The sequence below is a fragment of the Myotis nattereri genome (genome assembly GCF_964212035.1).
Source record: "Myotis nattereri genome assembly, chromosome: 1".
NCBI lineage: Eukaryota > Metazoa > Chordata > Mammalia > Chiroptera > Vespertilionidae > Myotis > Myotis nattereri.
Window position 1 is genome coordinate 79,526,369 of NC_138075.1, and position 16,800 is coordinate 79,543,168.

General features: G+C 47.5%; 2 protein-coding genes across 2 annotated transcripts; both read right to left on the reverse strand.

Annotated features, from left to right (window-relative positions):
• Positions 1-448: 448 nt before the first annotated feature.
• Positions 449-3,087, reverse strand: LOC308533041 (granzyme H-like; the record flags this gene model as incomplete). Its single annotated transcript, XM_081110771.1, has 5 exons — positions 449-610; positions 949-1,206; positions 1,381-1,510; positions 1,970-2,114; positions 3,033-3,087. The coding sequence occupies 5 exons, from the start codon at positions 3,085-3,087 to the stop codon at positions 449-451; spliced, it is 750 nt and encodes a 249-aa protein (XP_080966897.1).
• Positions 3,088-4,410: 1,323 nt separating this feature from the next.
• LOC308533022 (granzyme B-like) lies at positions 4,411-7,781 on the reverse strand. The gene is made up of 5 exons (XM_081110737.1): positions 7,533-7,781; positions 6,384-6,528; positions 5,729-5,864; positions 5,283-5,543; positions 4,411-4,653 (listed from the first exon to the last, which is right to left on the reverse strand). The coding sequence occupies exons 1-5, from the start codon at positions 7,744-7,746 to the stop codon at positions 4,477-4,479; spliced, it is 933 nt and encodes a 310-aa protein (XP_080966863.1). The 5' UTR covers positions 7,747-7,781; the 3' UTR covers positions 4,411-4,476.
• Positions 7,782-16,800: the final 9,019 nt, after the last annotated feature.

Below are 16,800 nucleotides of genomic sequence, written 5' to 3' on the forward strand. Positions count from 1 at the left end.
GCATTGGGGCTGCGTGGGGTAGGGTGTAAGTGTGGCTTGAAGTAGGAGGGCAATGTGGATGAGTTAAGAGGGTCCCCTAGAAGCGGGTCACTTTTGGGGGGCAGATGTCTCCCATTTTCCTGATGAGCTGTTATTAGGCCTCAGAGGGGAGTTGGCACTGGGAGGAGTATTGGGAAGGAGTGGGTAGCAAGGCAGCATGAATTTTATTCTAGAGATGGAAGGTGCAGTCCATGAAGGGGAAGCTCCAACAGATAGGAGATATGAACAGATGGTTGCCGCACACACAGCAGGTAACTAACACATGTTTTTGTGGACACAGGAGGAATCAGTGACTCCCACTCTAGAGATGCAAGTTTATTAGGTGACTGGCAGCCTCCCGTCAACCCCTCTGCACAGGGCAGTTTTGGGCTGCGCCCCAGAGGAGACGAATAGATCAATTCCTGGTGCCTCAGTCTGGTCTCTGCAGTTGGAAACGTCTCATTGTTCTTTTTATCCAGGGCAGAAAGCTGGAGATCTTCATTTCAATACGAGCAGTTTTCCCATATTTTTTCCCAAAGGAGACAATGCCCTGAGCCATGTTGTCACACACGAGGGGGCCCCCAGAGTCGCCCTGTGGGCAGAGAGAGAAGACATTGAGCTGGGCCTTCCTCTGGCCTGCCCTCCTCGTGCCCTGGGGTCTGTGGTCCCTGTTAGGAGCTGCATGGGAGATCAGGGTCAGGGCAGGCCTTGTCTCCTCCCTAGGCCTGGGGTTTTCCATTTGACTCTGATGGTCTTTCTCCCCCTCTAGGAAGTCTTTTGCCCACCAGTGGCTGTGGGACAGCCTCTCTTCTCCCCGGAGAGACAGGACCGGAGATTGGACATAGGGATATGGCTGGTTCCCACTGCGCCAGGTTGCCTGCAAGCTTGGGTGTGCCCAGGGCTGGGCATGGATGATGCTGGAGATCTCACCTTAAAAGTAGACTGATTCCTTTCTGGGTCCCCCACACAAATCTCTGTGGTTCTGTTGTAACGGCGTCTGTAGCAAGAGATGCACTGCTCATCCTGTTGGATTTCCAGCTCTACCTCATGGAGAGTGTCTGTGCTGGTGTTCAGGTCGATTCGCCCCCAGCCGGCCACTCTGCACACCATCCCTGGCTTCACCTGCTCTCCCCTCCTGGGCAGCCTGAGGAGGCTCACAGCAGCAGTCAGGGTGGCCTTCCTCTGCAGCTGAAGGCAGAGGATAGGAATTCTCATCGAGCAAGGGCCCAGGGACTCCAGGACAGTCATAGCCCTGGGACAAGGAAAGGGGTCACACTGGGGGGAACGACAGGAAGGAGGTCACAGGAGATGAGAAACCCCAGGCTTAAGGTGTGCAAGAGCCAGTGGAAGGATGAGTCCTACCTGCAGCAACATGATGTCATTGACTTTGGGATGATAGTTTGGGTGGCGGATGGCTGTTTTCACCGGGATGACCTGCTGGGTCCTCTTGTGCTTGCTGATGTTGTGGGCGCCCAGGATGACTGTGATGGACCTGCACAGAGACAGCCAGGGACGTGGAGGCACAGCAGATACAGCCCAGGGGCCAGGAAGGAAAGAGGACAGCTGGGGGCAGTGCAGGATTGGAGTGGGGAGGAATTCTAGGGGCTGGGGCTGGGCACTGAGCATGCCTGTGCCCTGTGCTGGTGGCAGCTCAGGCTAGGTGTCATTTCCTGGAGCAGATCTTGGGTGCTCAGTCACACCCTGAGCTTGCCTTTCTCTAAGCAAAACTGTGAATTTCTGGCCCCTGGGGCACAACCTTGGCCTCCTTCCTAAGCCCGTTTGATCAGTCCCTCCAGTCTTCAACAGGCCACTTGCATTGACCCGTCCCTGTCTTTCCAAAGCTGACCTGTCCTCTGAAGTGCTCCTCTGTGCCCCTAGGTCTGCAGCCCCTGAGAAGAGGGTTCCCTGTGAGGTGCCTGCAGAAGGTTTGGTCCGAAGCTGCGCTCCTCACCTTCCCCAGCAGTGAGCTGCTGTCAGCACAAAGTCCTCACGCACAAGGAAACCCCCACATCTTTTTCTGCTAGGAATACTGATCCGAAGAAATGCCATGTAGGGATGAGAGTGAGGCTTGACCTCATGACCCCCGATGATTTTCCCTGCAAGAAAAATTCTACTGTGCCTGCTGTGCCCATGGAGCCAGAGGCTGGAGAAGGGAAGACTGGGACGGACAGGGGCAGGCGGGGAGGCAGATAGTGATGTCTGCAGTCATCAGCCATAACCAAGGAGACATCCTGCAGGTTCCTTGGGCAACATTCCTGGCTTGCTAAGTGACTTTACCCACAAGACTGAGATACTCCCTCTGACAAAGAGTAGAGCAGTTCTGATCCCTTCATTCCTGTTGCAGCCATGCATGTGGGCAAGGGGATTTGTATCTGGAACAAGCAGTTTAGTGCCTGTAGAGCCTGGAAAATTCTTACCCTCAGGATGCCTGGTTCTCTCTCCCTTTTTGTTTCCAGACTCATGGAGCTCCTGCTGGTTTGAACTATTCAGAACATTGGGACTAAAAAACTACCTGAGAGAACTAGAGACTAATCCAGCCTCAGGGGACCAGGAAGCCACCAACTCTGGGATCAACTGGATCCCCTGCTCCTTTACAAAGCTTGGAGAAGGGGGTAGAGATGGAGGATAGATTTTAAAACACTGAGTTAGAATGTTATAGGCCTTGCTTTGATTATGGAAGCCTGCCCCCTTTGCCAAGCTGCAATTTCCTATGGTATTATTTCTCATTTTCAGCATCCAACCTTCTTCCAAATGCCTTTGCAAAAGAGCCCACTTTCCAGATGGCAAGGGGCAGGGAGAGCACCCATGGGCCCTCCCCAGGATCAGCCCTGTGCCCTGCCATCCCTGCTGCTTTCACTCAGCATTAGTCTTGCTGGTCTTTGAGGGAGGTGGGATCTAGAGTTGAAAAAGCGCCTGGGGACGGTCCAGGGCCAGACGTGTCTGAGTGTAGCATGTGAGCAGGGCCCTGCCAGTACCGAATGGCATTGGGCTTCTGCTGGGGTTCAGTCACTCACCTGCCTGTGCCTTGGGAGCCAGAAGAAAGGCCAGCAGGAGCAGAAATGGCTGCATCTCCTCAGGAAGCTGCCCACGTCAGAGCTGCCTGTGCTTCCTCCTGGTCTTCTGAGCCCAGGGTTCTCTGGCCTTTATCACCCACGGCCCTCTCTGAGTCCGTCACACCGTGGTGTTGTCAAGTTCTTGGGCAATGTGGGTTCATGTGAAGGAGGGTGAGGAAATTCCATTCAGATAAAAGTCAACACTGTCAGTTTCACTTGTGTTCAGGTGTCAGAACCTGTATTATTCCCAATGCCTGGCACTTGGTACGTGCACAATCAGCATTTGTTCACTGATTGATGGAAAAACTGCTTTCCAGTCCTATTGCAGAGAGCAGCCCTTTCTAACTCAAAAGGCAGGTAGAACCCGTGGTGGTCAGCATGCAGTCTGAGCCTTGAGGCCAGCAGTGAGGAACAGGCCGCAGGGGACAAAGGCTCCTGAGTGACCAGCAGTCAGTGGACTCTGAGCACATGGTGGGGACACTGGGCTGGATGTGAGGTGCTGGCTCTGCCCAGTGAGAGATGGGGCCAGGTGTTCTGCAGACACCCTGCCGCCCTGTCCTCCACGGCCCTGCACGGGGCCAACATGTCCTGGTCCCCTGGTCACCCTGTGCCAGGGCATAAGCTGGGTGGCAACTCAGTGACCAGGCCCTGCTAGAACCTGGGCACTCTGGGTGTCCTCGGTGGGAGGGATATGCAGAAGTGGGAGCTCAGACCAGTGTGGTCTGTGGGGCTCAGGGTTGGTGAACTCTGAGGATGCTCAGTGGTCAGCAGAAATGAGATGAAGGGGCAGCCAGGAGACCGGAAACCAAGCTAAGCCCTGAGCTCAGAGGAGGGCAGAAAAGGGCAGGGAGAGAAATTCAGCCCAGGAGGGAATGAGGAGCTTCTCAGGACTTCCCTCCCTCCTCCACCCCTGTCTTTCCTCACCAACCCTAGATCCCAAAACCTGCCACTCCCTGGTTGCTGGAGAACAATGACCTGCTCAGGAGAGCCCTCCTCTCCCCTGTGTGGTGGGGCCTCCTGAGCTGCAGCCCAGGCTGTGCCTGCTTGGTGCCCAGCACCCACGTGCTAGTCCTTTTCTCTCAGCTCATAACACAGAGGAAGAAGTAAGACCTTCACACTGAGCCCAGGACCTGAGAGATTCATGTTTTCTTCTAATGGTGCTCCTCTCTTCCCTGGCAGAAGGGCAGGCAGGTGTGGTCAAGAAGGAGCTGGTAACAGCTTAGCATGGGTTTGAGGAGGTGATGGGGGAAGGGGAAGATGGGGAAGGAGGACACAGCAGAATTGTGCCATTGCCTTCTGAGCACATGAGGGACAAAGAATAAACAAAAATCTAGCTCTTCCCATCAGCTAAGAGACATTTATTTGGTTGCTGGCACCCCCTCCCTCCCCGCAGTGCGGTCCTGGATTAGCTCCAGAGAAGATGGTCTGGGTCCTGCAGTTGGAGGCTTTCCATGGTTTTCTTTATCCAGGGAAGGTAGCTGACGACTTTGGTGAAGGCTCGTGGCGGTTCCCCATACTTGCTTCCATAGGAGACAATGCCCTGGATCTCATTTTTACACAGGAGAGGCCCCCCGGAGTCCCCCTGTGGACAGAGAGAGGGAAAGACTGAGCCAGTTCTCCTGGCCCTGCCCTCCTTGCCACCCCATTCCCCTCTCGGGGAAGGCTGCCTTGCATGGTGTTCACTTGGGAGATAAGTGAGCAGGCAGGTCCCCAGTGGTCCCCTCAGCCTGGACATTGTCACTGCTTCACTTCACCCCAGGTGGAAGCTCCTTCTGCTCCCCCAGGTCCCTGATCCTTTGTCTATGAAGGTGCTGCAGAGCTGTGGCTGCAGCTACTGTGTAAGGACCTGAGAGCAGGCAGGTGGGGCTGACACCTAGCATGCAGAAGGAGCCCATTAACCAGTTCTGAGAACCCTCAGGTACAACTACTGCTCACCCAGGAAACAGTCATCTAAGCGCTGTACCCTGGCCTTGGCCACAGTGTTGCACATTCACCCTCTGGAGGAGCACCATGTTTGGAGTGACTATAGGCCCTTTAAGGCTCTCAGAGACCCCATTTCTCCCAGCTCGGGGAGCTCCCCTCTTTTCTTCCTTGGGAGAAAGATCACAGAATAGAGGGTGAAGGAGTCTCCTGATGCCTGGGTCCCCAGCTCCCAGTTCCTACCCAAATACCCCTCTCCCAGAGCCAAAGTAGTCAGATGCTCAGTATCACCTTGAAGGAAGCCTTATCTTCTGATGGGTCCCCCCCACACAGTTGAATGGTCCTGTTGTAATAACGGCGTAAGTAGCCTTCACACTCCTCATCCTTCTGCAAGGTCAGCTGAACCTCCTGCAGAGTGTCTGAGTATTTGCCCCATGGGGTGACCTTCCCCCAGCCGGCCACAGTGCACTTCTGTCCAGGTCTCAACCTGTTCTTGCTCCTGGGCAGTGGGAGGGGCTTCACAGCATCAGTTTGCTTGATGTTTCTCTCCAGCTGGTGGGGAAGAGGCAAGGGAGCCCAGGTCAGCTAGTGATCTCTGAGCCAGGACATTAAGGGACACCTGAGTCTCAGGGACTGGTCAGGTGGCCGGGATGGGAAGGAAGGAAGGGAAGTGCTTCATTCGTTGGAGGGGAACAATGTGGACTCATGAGAGCAAGGGCAGCAGGATGTTTCCTTACCTGTAGTAACATGATGTCGTTGGAATACTTCTCTGAATTATAGTCTGGGTGCGGGATGGCTCTTTTTACCAGAATGACCTGCTGGGTCTTCTCCTTCTTTTCAATGTTGTGGGCCCCCAGGGTCACACTGATTGACCTGCACAGAGACCAGAGTGTGTGAGTTTGGGGGGCAGGTAGAGTCGAAAGAGATAAGCCCAGGAGCTATGAAGGGCAGGTGACAGCTGGGGCAGGGCAGGGCTGCAGACTGGGGAAATCTAGCAACAGGGGAAAGGGGCTGAGTGATTCAACTTCTCAATGACACTGAGGTTAGGGAGCTGGGAGCTTTCTGGCCCTCAGGAAATGCCATGAATTGCTTGCATTTTCATTTTGACCCTAATGCATGTGTTCATGGTCCACCGCTGCTTTATTTGCCGAGTGTGGTCCGCCTCTTCCTGTGTTACTTGCTGTCACCTCTGACCCTCTGAGCCCAGAGATTACCTGTCCTATTTCCCAGCCTCCCATTGCTCCGTCATGATCTCTGATGGCTCCTCTGATGAGGTCTCATGGGCTTGAGTTACCAGGAGGCTGGGGAGCTGCCCTGGGCTGCAGCTCCTGGGATGGAGGACAGGGTCCCTGTAGGGGTCTCAGGAGGTGTAGCCTGGCTGCGGCCCCTTACCTTCCTTTGCAGTGAGCAGCTGTCAGAACATAGTTCTTTTGCACAAGGACACCACCACATCTGAACTCCTTCTCATTTGTAATGTTAAGATAGGCCATGTAGGGGCGGGAGTGGGGCTTGGCTTCATGTCCCCCGATGATTTCCCCTGAAGGAAAAGTGTGTTGCACTTGTGTGTTCCCACTGACTCCCCCAGGTAGGCATTGGCTTGATGACTCTGGCACATGGGCATTTGGGAGGCTGGACTGGCCTGGAGTCGCAGGGGGTGGGGAGGGCCCTCAACTTTCTCATCTGGAGAGGGAATAGCAAAGGGGTGGGCCTGTGACTTTGACTGACACATAGTTGCAGGTGAGAATACAGGTCTTAGGGACAGAGAAGGCCTGGAAGCTCCTGAAAGTTCCTCTCCTGACTTCGCTTGGTGTTGGGTGAGCTTCTGAGGCCCCTGTGGTGCTGTGACATCCAGGGTAGTGCACTTTGCAGTGTCTAGGACTTAAGTTAAGGGATCTAGATGCTGACACATGAGGAGTTCCCGGTTTTTATTAAATGCCTGGAAGGGTTGGCCCCCAATGGGACTCTGGAGTTATGTCGGTAAGGCCAGTGCTGTGGGATTCTAGAAAGCAGAGAAGTTTGGGGCTGCCAACCTCACTGGCTCATTCTTTAAGGAGAAGACTTGCTAAAGGCCTGGGAAGAAAAGCAGAGCTGGAGAAAGGGACTGAGATGGAGCAGAGGAAACAGAAATCTTCTGGGGAGAGTGACCCCACCAACTGTGGGGTCTGCTGAGCTCTGGGCTTCTCTCCTAAGCAGGCCCTGAGGACAGCACCTGTCTCATCACAGACATGGAAGCCAGGACTGCTCTGCCCTCTGCAGTTTCCCAGCCTCTGCCATGCACTTCTAGGACAGTTCCACTCTCCACCTGGCACAGGTAGGGCCTGGGGAGGGCATTGTGCCCTTGGCTTTTCTTGAGAATAGGCTTCTGTCCTGTCATTTCTGCATGTAGCTCATCCGGCATCATGTGTGGGTCTGAGATGGGATGGGAGCTGGGGTTCAGAACATTGCTGTTGGAGAGCTGGGTCAGGGATGTGCAGAAGGGCCAGGAGCTCTGTGCCCACTGTGGGATGGGTTGGGCCTGTGAGGGTGGGGATGGCCACTCACCTGCCTCAGCCGAGGGGAGTAGGAAAAAGGCCAGCAGGAGCACGAGCAGGGGTGGCTGCATCTTCCCAGGAAGACTGCTCAGGTCGGAGATGCTGGTGTTTCTCTGTGCTCTGTTTTCACGCCCAGGAGAGGAAGGAGGTGTGTGTGGGCTCTGTGGCCTGAGTCCCCCTCTGGTTTTATAGTGCTTCATCCCAGAAGGCTTTCTATGAAGCATCCCCGCCCCCACACCTCCTGCCTGATGATGGTCTCTGGGTGGTTGTGTGAGAAGTATGCAGTGACCGCATCAGTACCCACAGCTGATGACTCAGAGCAGATATTAGAGTACATCCAGCCCTGAGCAGGAACCCAAGGGTGCAAGATGGGGCCTGTGTGATGTGATATCAACCAGTGGAGGTACTGGAGCCCAGAAACCTGAGTCCCCAGTGAGAGAACAACCAATGCCTCATCTCCATGCTACTAAGCCCATCAGGATAATTTCCTTTGCACATGTGTATTTAGGCCCTTCTCTGTCCAGTTGCACACATAGCAGAGATGTATCTTGTTCCTTTAGAGCAGAATTGTCAACCTTTTTCATCTCATGGCACACATAAACTAATCACTAAAATTTTGTGGTACACTAAAAATATACTTTTTGCCTATCTAACAAAAAAGAGAGGTAAAACTTTGATTGATTTACAAAAAAATATAATTGCCTACCCTTTTTGCTCCAAAATGATCAGGTTCCTACACTTCTGTATAAGAATTGCTGGTATCAGATAAAGACAATACAATGAAAGAGAATTATAGGCCAATATCCCTCATGAACATAGATGCCAAAATCCTCAACAAAATCCTAGCAAATCGGATCCAGCAGTATATCAAAAAGATCATACACCATGACCAAGTAGGATTTATCCCAGGGATGCAAGGATGGTACAATATCCGCAAATCAATAAACGTGATACATCACATAAACAAATTGAGAGAAAAAAACCACACAGTCATATCAATTGATGCGGAAAAAGCATTTGACAAAATCCAACACCCTTTCTTGATAAAAACTCTCAGCAAGATAGGAATTGAGGGATCATACCTCAACATAATAAAAGCCATATATGACAAACCCACAGCTAGCATCATAATCAATGGGCAAAAACTAAAACCATTCCCCCTAAAAACAGGAACAAGACAGGGATGCCCCCTCTCACCACTCCTATTCAACATAGTACTGGAAGTACTAGCCATTGCAATCAGACACGAAGAAGAAATAAAAGGCATCCAGATTGGAAAAGAAGAAGTAAAACTGTCCTTATTTGCAGATGACATGATACTGTACATACAGAACCCTAAAGACTCCATCAAAAAATTATTAGACTTATTAAATGAATTCGGCAATGTAGCAGGATACAAAATTAATGCTAAGAAATCCATGGCATTTCTTTACACCAATAGTGAACTTATAGAAAGTGAAACTACAGAAGCAATCCCATTTACTATTGCACCAAAAAAATTAAAATACCTAGGTATAAACTTAACTAAGGAGGTAAAAGACTTATATGCTGAAAACTACAGGACACTGAAAAAAGAGATAGAGGAAGACATAAACAGATGGAAGAATATACCGTGTTCATGGATTGGTAGAATCAACATCATCAAAATGTCCATACTACCCAAAGCAATTTATAGATTCAATGCAATCCCCATTAAATTACCAACGGCATATTTCACAAATCTAGAACGAACGTTCCAAAAATTCATCTGGAATAAAAAAAGACCCCGAATAGCTGCAGCAATCCTGAGAAAGAACAAAGTAGGTGGGATCTCAATACCAGATATCAAACTGTATTACAAAGCCACTGTTCTTAAAACAGCTTGGTACTGGCACAAGAACAGACATATAGATCAATGGAACAGAATAGAGACCCCAGAAATCGACCCAAACCACTATGGCCAATTAATATTCGACAAAGGAGGCAAGAGCATACAATGGAGTCAAGACAGTCTTTTCAATAAATGGTGTTGGGAAAATTGGACAGATACATGCAAAAGGATGAAACTAGATCACCAACTCACACCATACACAAAAATAAACTCAAAATGGATAAAAGACTTAAACGTAAGACGGGAAACCATAAAAATACTAGAGGAATCCACAGGCAGCGAAATCGCAAACATATGCCGAAGAAATTTCTTCTCTGATAATGCTCCTAGGGCAATGGAAACTAAAGAGAAAATAAACAAATGGGACTACATCAAAATAAAAAGCTTTTGCACAGCAAAGGAAACCATCAACAAAACAACAAGAAGACCCACTACATGGGAGAACATATTTGCCAATGATACCACCGATAAGGGTTTAATTTCCAACATTTACAGGGATCTCATGAAACTTAACAAAAGGAAGATAAACAATCCAATAAAAAAAATGGGCAACGGACCTAGATAGACACTTTTCGAAAGAGGACATACAGAAGGCAGAAAGACATATGAAAACCTGCTCAAAGTCACTAATTATACGAGAGATGCAAATCAAAACGACAATGCGTTATCATCTCACACCTGTCAGAATGGCTATCATCAACAAATCAACAAACAACAAGTGTTGGAGAGGATGTGGAGAAAAAGGAACCCTTCTCCACTGCTGGTGGGAATGCAGACTGGTGCAGCCACTGTGGAGAACAGTATGGAGCTACCTCAGAAGACTAAAAATGGAACTCCCATTTGACCCAGTGATCCCACTACTAGGAATATATCCCAAGAAACCAGAAACGCCAATTAGAAAGGATATATGCACCCCTATGTTCATAGCAGCACAATTCACCATAGCTAAGATTTGGAAACAGCCTAAGTGCCCATCAGCAGATGAGTGGATTAGAAAACTGTGGTACATCTACACAATGGAATACTATGCTGCGGTAAAAAAAAGGAACTCTTGCCTTTTGCAACAGCTTGGATGGGACTGGAGAGCATTATGCTAAGTGAAATAAGCCAGTCAGAGAAAGATAAATACCACATGATCTCACTCATTTGTGGATTATAGAGAACAACATAGACTGATGAAAAAGGACAGACCCAAAGACTGAGAAACAGCAATCAGGCTATCAATCCCCAGAAGGAAAGTAGGGGAGGGCAGGGATAAGGGGAAGAGATCAACCGAAGGACTTGTATACATGTATATAAGCCAAACCAATGGACATGGACAACGGGGGGATGGGAGCATGAGTTTGTGTGTGTGGGGGGAGGTTGGGGGTTAATGGGGGGGATGAGGACACATTTGTAATACCTTAACTAATAATAATAATAAAAAAAAAGAATTGCTGGTATCAAGAATTTACCAATCAGACACAACCATGTTATTCAAGGGGACCAATAAGATGCAACTATATTATATGACCTCTATGTTTGTAGTTTAAGACAGGACATTTACACCAGATGACTGTTATTGTGTTGGCTATTTTCATCTTTTATTTGTTGACCTAAGGGCAAGTAGGTTAGTGACCCTGTCTAAATAGTCTGGTATTGAATGTTTTAAAAGTTCTTGTGGGAAACTGGTTGAAAATCGCTGCTTTAGAAAGAGCCGACCATCTGATAGGGGAGACAGAAACATCAGGGAGCAGAGTACTGAGTGGGAAGGGCCATGATTGAGTGAGGCACAGGGAAGGAACAGAGCATGGCCACCATAAACCGATATAGCAACCCATTCATCATCACAGCTTCTATCACTGAGCATTTCTTTTTATTTACAAATGCTCAGTGATAGAATCCATCTGTCTTGTCAACATTTTTAACCAAAGTACTGTCCTTGGCATGTAGTAGCCTAGCGTAAGGAATCATTATCGCCCTTGCAGTTGAACCCACTGATTGGCTTAGCCTCTAGGTCATCCTTACTTTGAGTTGGCTGGGTTCAGTCCCATCCAAACCACATGAACTAGGAGTGGAAAGGGCTGTTTCCCCAAAGGAAGTTCAGGTTACTAAATTGTCAATATCCAGTGAACTGAGAAAGCGTGCTTGTCAACCAAAGAGCAATAATTGTCCTTTCAGTATCCTCTGTGCTCTGTGCAGAGCCACACTTCTGCTAGAGCAGGCTTGGCACACAAGAGGCTCACACTTGCTAAGCAAATTATGCTAATGAGCTCACTGCACTGTGAAGGACTGTTGCTTCTAAACAGCCTTGGCCCAATTCTGTTCAAAGTTCGACTAAGTTTCTCTGAGTGGTTAGAGTCTGGTAATTTAAATATCCACCTTTACATTTTCTCTTTTTTACAATTTTTCTAAGAGGAATATATAATTTCAGTGTAAACGTCTTCCCTGTCATACCACCTACACTCGAAACCTCTCCTTGTTTAAGTCAGCCTGCCTCGTAGTAGACATTTACAAAATAAAGAACCTTCCTGATGACAGTGGTAAATATGCTCATTAAGGAAAGTTGGCCTTGTGTCCTGCAGAGAGCACAGGTGTCTGTTAAGGCAGCTTAGGCATCAGCCTCTGGTCATGTCCTTGTTTCTTCTTTTGTCCAGCTCCCATTTTGGCATTTTCTGCTGAGACTGAATCTTCTGCTTCTACTGTCTCAGACCTTAGTTGACACACCTGCAACTGCTTTTCTACAAAACTGCTAATCAGCAAAAATAAAGGGGCTACAGGATCACTCATTTTGATGCTGTGACCTTTTGGGCTTCATGCAAAGACAGTTCTGTGTAAATGTACAGTTGACTCTAATTTGGAAATATGAAAATCAGTCCATTCTTGTCATAAATCTTTTTATAATTATAATTATAATTACATTGATGTTCATATTGTATAAAATGACTCATTTAGTAATGAAATACCAGTACTTTGATTTAAAAAAGAAAGCAAATTTGGAAAGTAGAAAGGAAAAATGTCACTGATTTGTGCATTCATTCATTTGCACTGTCCCACAGTGTTACCATAAGAAGTGCATTTTAAATACTTGGGATCACGCTATACATACAATACAATATTCTTTTATCTTCACTTAACCCTATAGCATAATAATTTCCCCAATGTTCTTAAAAATCTATATTCAATACCACTGTAACCTTTCTTTCCTAGTTATTAAAAATTTTTCATGCAACTAATTTCTGTAATCATTGGGAAATTTTAAAAGCAATTTAAGAGGAACAACTAAAATGACTTGATTTTAGATTGTTCATTGATAATCACATTTACTGTAATGAGGTATGAACTAACATATTTTACTCTTATGAATATCTCCATTTTTAAAAACTGAGGATTATGTTAAACATAAGATTATATTATAACCTTTATTAAATATTGAGGTGAAATTCACATAACGTAAACTTAATTATTTTAAAGTGTACAATTCAGTGGCATTTAGTGTATTCAGAATGTTGTGCAACCACCAGCTCTCTCTAGTTTCCAAACTTTCTCATGCCAGAAGAACATTTTATCCAAACCCATTAAGTTGTTAATCATTAAGTTGTGTGTATCCACAAAGTAATGGGTACTTAATCACTTTCCATTCTCCCTCTTCTAGCAACACCCCACCCTGGCCATTGGCAACCACTAATCTTATTCCTGTCTCTATGAATTTGCATATTCTGTATATTTCATATTAAAAGAATCATGAAATATGTGAGCTGTTGTGTTTGGCTTCTATCACTTAGGATAATGATTTTGAGGTTCATCCAAGTTGTAGCATATATCAGTATTTTTTATGGCTAATAATTTTCCTTTTGTGTGTGTGTGTGTCCCAATTTACCCCTTTATCTGTCAATAGACATTTGGGTTGTTTCCACCTTTTGGCTATTATAACAAATGCTGCTATAAATATTTGTGTAAAACTTCCATGTGGCCCTGGCCAGTTTTCTCAGTGGTTAGAGCATCGGTACTTGGATCAAGGGGTCTCAGGTTCGATTCCCAGTCAGGTGCATGTATCCAAGCTGTGGTTCAATGCCCAGCACAAGTTGGGGTGTGTGTTGGAGGCAACCAATCCATGTGTCTCTCCCACATCAATGTTTCTATCTTTCTCTTCCCCCTCCTTCTTCCCTTTCTATTTGTGTGAAAATCAATGGAAAAAATATCCTCAGGTGAGGACTTAAAAAATAAACACCCTCCCCTTCCTGCAAAGAAACCAAAAATACTTCAGTGTGGATGATATGTTTTCATTTCTTTTGGCTATATGCCTAGGAGTGGAATTGCTGTGTCATATGGTAATCCTAGCTTTAAGTTTTCAAGGAATCGCTAAACTGTTTATTGCAGTGGTTGCATCATTTTACATTCCCACCAGCAACATATGAATACTTCCATTTTTCACGTCGCAGCAACACTGGTTATTATTATTATCACTAGAGGCCCAGTGCACAGATTTGTGCACATTGAAAGGAAATTAATTAGAAGGTGGCTAGCAGGGTGGGACTGGGGAAGATGGGCCAGACATGCCCTCAAGCCAACCTCCCTCAGTCCCTCCCCAGCCAGACGCACCCGGGGCATCACCAGGGCCCAAAAGGCATCTGCGGGGTGAGTGGGGTCCCTTTGGTAGGGGAGGTCCCTTGGCTCAAAACCAGCAGTCTGACATCCCCCTGAGGGGCCCTGGAGTGCGAGAGGGCACTCTGCAATGTTGCTGTTGCTCAGCAGCTTCTGCATTGAGCATCTGCCCCCTGGTGATCAGTATGCAGCATATCTACCAGTTGGATGATTGGATGGTCACTTAGGCTTTCATATAGAGAGATTATTTTTATTATAGCCATCTTAATGGGTATGGAATGGTATTGTGGTTTTGGTTTACATATTATTAATAACTAATGAGGTTTGGCATCTTTCCCAGGGTTTGCTGGTCATTTGTGTGTCTTCTTTGGATAAATGTTGACCTTTCTCACCATCCTCATTCATGCGTCCCTCACTATTTGGGTTGGTGTTTCAAGAGTTGATCTGGAATCTTGAACACAGCCACCTTGACATGCTATGCTGATTAGGCTGAAAATGAAAGGGTGGGGAGTTCAGGGAAACTTTTCTTTAAATTTCAATGGATAGTCAAATGGCAAAGACTGTGTAGGAAAGTGCTCCCAAATCTAGAAGTAGAGATACCAAGTTAGGGGAGGGGAAGCTTACTGAGGTGGCAGACACGTAGAAAAGAGTGTGAAACAGGTACCTTCCTAAGAAAGAACCCCACCTGGGAAAAGCCTCACTGGAGAGACTGTTTCTTTCTAGATGTGTCCAAAGTTGAGTCAAACTAAAAGATGGCAAAATTCATTTGTAATCTTAAGAACCTGAGTCTAAGTATAATTTAATAATAATCATATATCTGGAAAAGAAGATATGAAAATAATATGTAACAACTTAATGGTGGCTAATATTGATTGTTCTCTGACCATGGATCCTCACTTCACCCTTTGAGTCAGCTACTGATATTTCTTCCATTTTACAAATGAGAAATCTAAGACCCCTAGAAGGTAGGGGGCATGCTCTATATCACTCAGCTCATAAGAGTGGAGGGGAACAGTGATTAGAATGCAGTGATGTGGTTCCATAGTCTTAGATCTTATCCACAACTCTATAAACATCATCATTTCTTATATTATTCCAGGAATCTGGGGGAAAATAAAATGTGTGAAGTATAAAAGTTTCTGTCTATATGTCTAACTAGAGGCCCAGTGCATGAAATTTGTGCATGGGGGTGTGTGTCCCTCAGCCCAGCCTGCACCCTCTCCAATCTGGGACCCCTCGAGGGATGTCCGACTGCCTCAGTGGGATCGGCCTAAACAGGCAGTCGGACATCCATCTCATAATCCAGGACTTCTGGCTCCCAACCACTCGCCTGCCTGCCTGCCTGATTGCCCCTAACTGCTTCTGCCTGCCAGCCTGATCACCCCCTAACCATTCCCCTGCCAGCCTGATTGATGCCTAACTGCTCCCTTGCTGGCCCAATTGCCTCCAACTGCCCTCCCCTGCAGGCCTGGTCAACCCCAACTGACCTCCCCTGCTGGCCTTGTTGCCCCTAACTGCCCTCCCTTGCCCACCTGATCACCCCCAACTGCCGTCCCCTGCCAGCCTGGTCGCCTCCAACAGCCCTCCCCTGCAGGACTGCTCCCCCAACTGCCCTCCTCTGTTGGCCATCTTGTGGTGGCCATTTTGTGTCCACATGGGGTGGCCATCATGTGTGTTGGAGTGATGGTCTATTTGCATATTACTCTTTTATTAGATAGGATGTGGGACTCTTGTTCTCTTAGAAGAGGAAGGTATCTCAGTGGCTACCATATTGTGATGGAAAAGTTCATTTAGATCACATATTCCCTTTGCTCTTATCCTTTCCAAGCATGTCAAACTTGCGGCTAGTGGGCTGCATGCCTGGTTTAGGCCTCGAGTTTGACATGCATGCATCCCTGATGTTCTTCCTCAACATGCGGGAAAATGTCATGCTTGACCCATGATGGGCAATCAATCCCCTTGGGCCTTAGCCTCTCACCAAATCACTTATAGTGCTTATTGCAAGTGGGCAGGGCCATTCCTTGTAGGCAATGACAATGGCACAATGACATGACCTTCCCACACTCTCCCATGGCATTTGAGGCTCCTGCTATAAACCCATTTCCCTGAGCCTGATCATTCTCAAGTTATGCTACAAGTAGAACCTATAGGTATAATGTGCCAGAACTTGGCTGATCTAATCTGTCCATGAGGCTCCACTGTGTTGTAGAGAAGAGATTCCTCCCTCAGTTAGGGTTAGCTCTACATTCCTATTAGGAGGGTGGAGTGACATTCAGTGTTTCTGGAGTGTTTACATGACACCAAAAACAGTTTTGAGGGAGAGACCTATCAGTGAAGGAGAACCTGGGTTATGTGTTAGTGTTGGGAAGATTGTGCTTCTATTTGGCCTCTGTAGTAGTGAGGATGGGGAGAGAGGGCAGGGATGGGGAGGGAAACATGTCTACAGGACAGACGCATATCTATGAGATTTCCAGAGTTTGGGCATCCACTAGAACACTCTTTAATTTTTTCTATGGCCCACCCAGCAACAAAGAGCAAGGTTGGAATGTTGGGCTGGGGATAATTCAATAAAACTCTGGAGTGAGCGAATGTCTGGGGTCATGAGTAGAGAGGGCACTATAGAGAAAAGGGAAGGAGAAGTGAGCTTGGGTGAAGACAGTGTGCTCATCCTCACCAAACTGGAGTAAGTGTAACAATAGAGACCCATCCAATTAATTGGTGTTGATTGGACTTCTGGGTTAGAGAGAGTTGGAATGGAGCCATGTTCTGGGTTGTGATGTTGCCTATGAGGTGATCTTGGATCAGCTTCTCCCCTATTCCCCAT

Excerpts from the sequence above, each read along its gene's own strand:
- LOC308533022 (XM_081110737.1), bottom strand. The coding sequence starts at position 7,746 with ATGCTTCATAGAAAGCCTTCTGGGATGAAGCACTATAAAACCAGAGGG. Across the intron at positions 6,529-7,532 it reads ACTCCCCTCGGCTGAGGCAG|GGGAAATCATCGGGGGACAT; the intron begins GTGAGTGGCCAT and ends CTTTTCCTTCAG. Across the intron at positions 5,544-5,728 it reads ACGACATCATGTTACTACAG|CTGGAGAGAAACATCAAGCA; the intron begins GTAAGGAAACAT and ends CTTCCCCACCAG.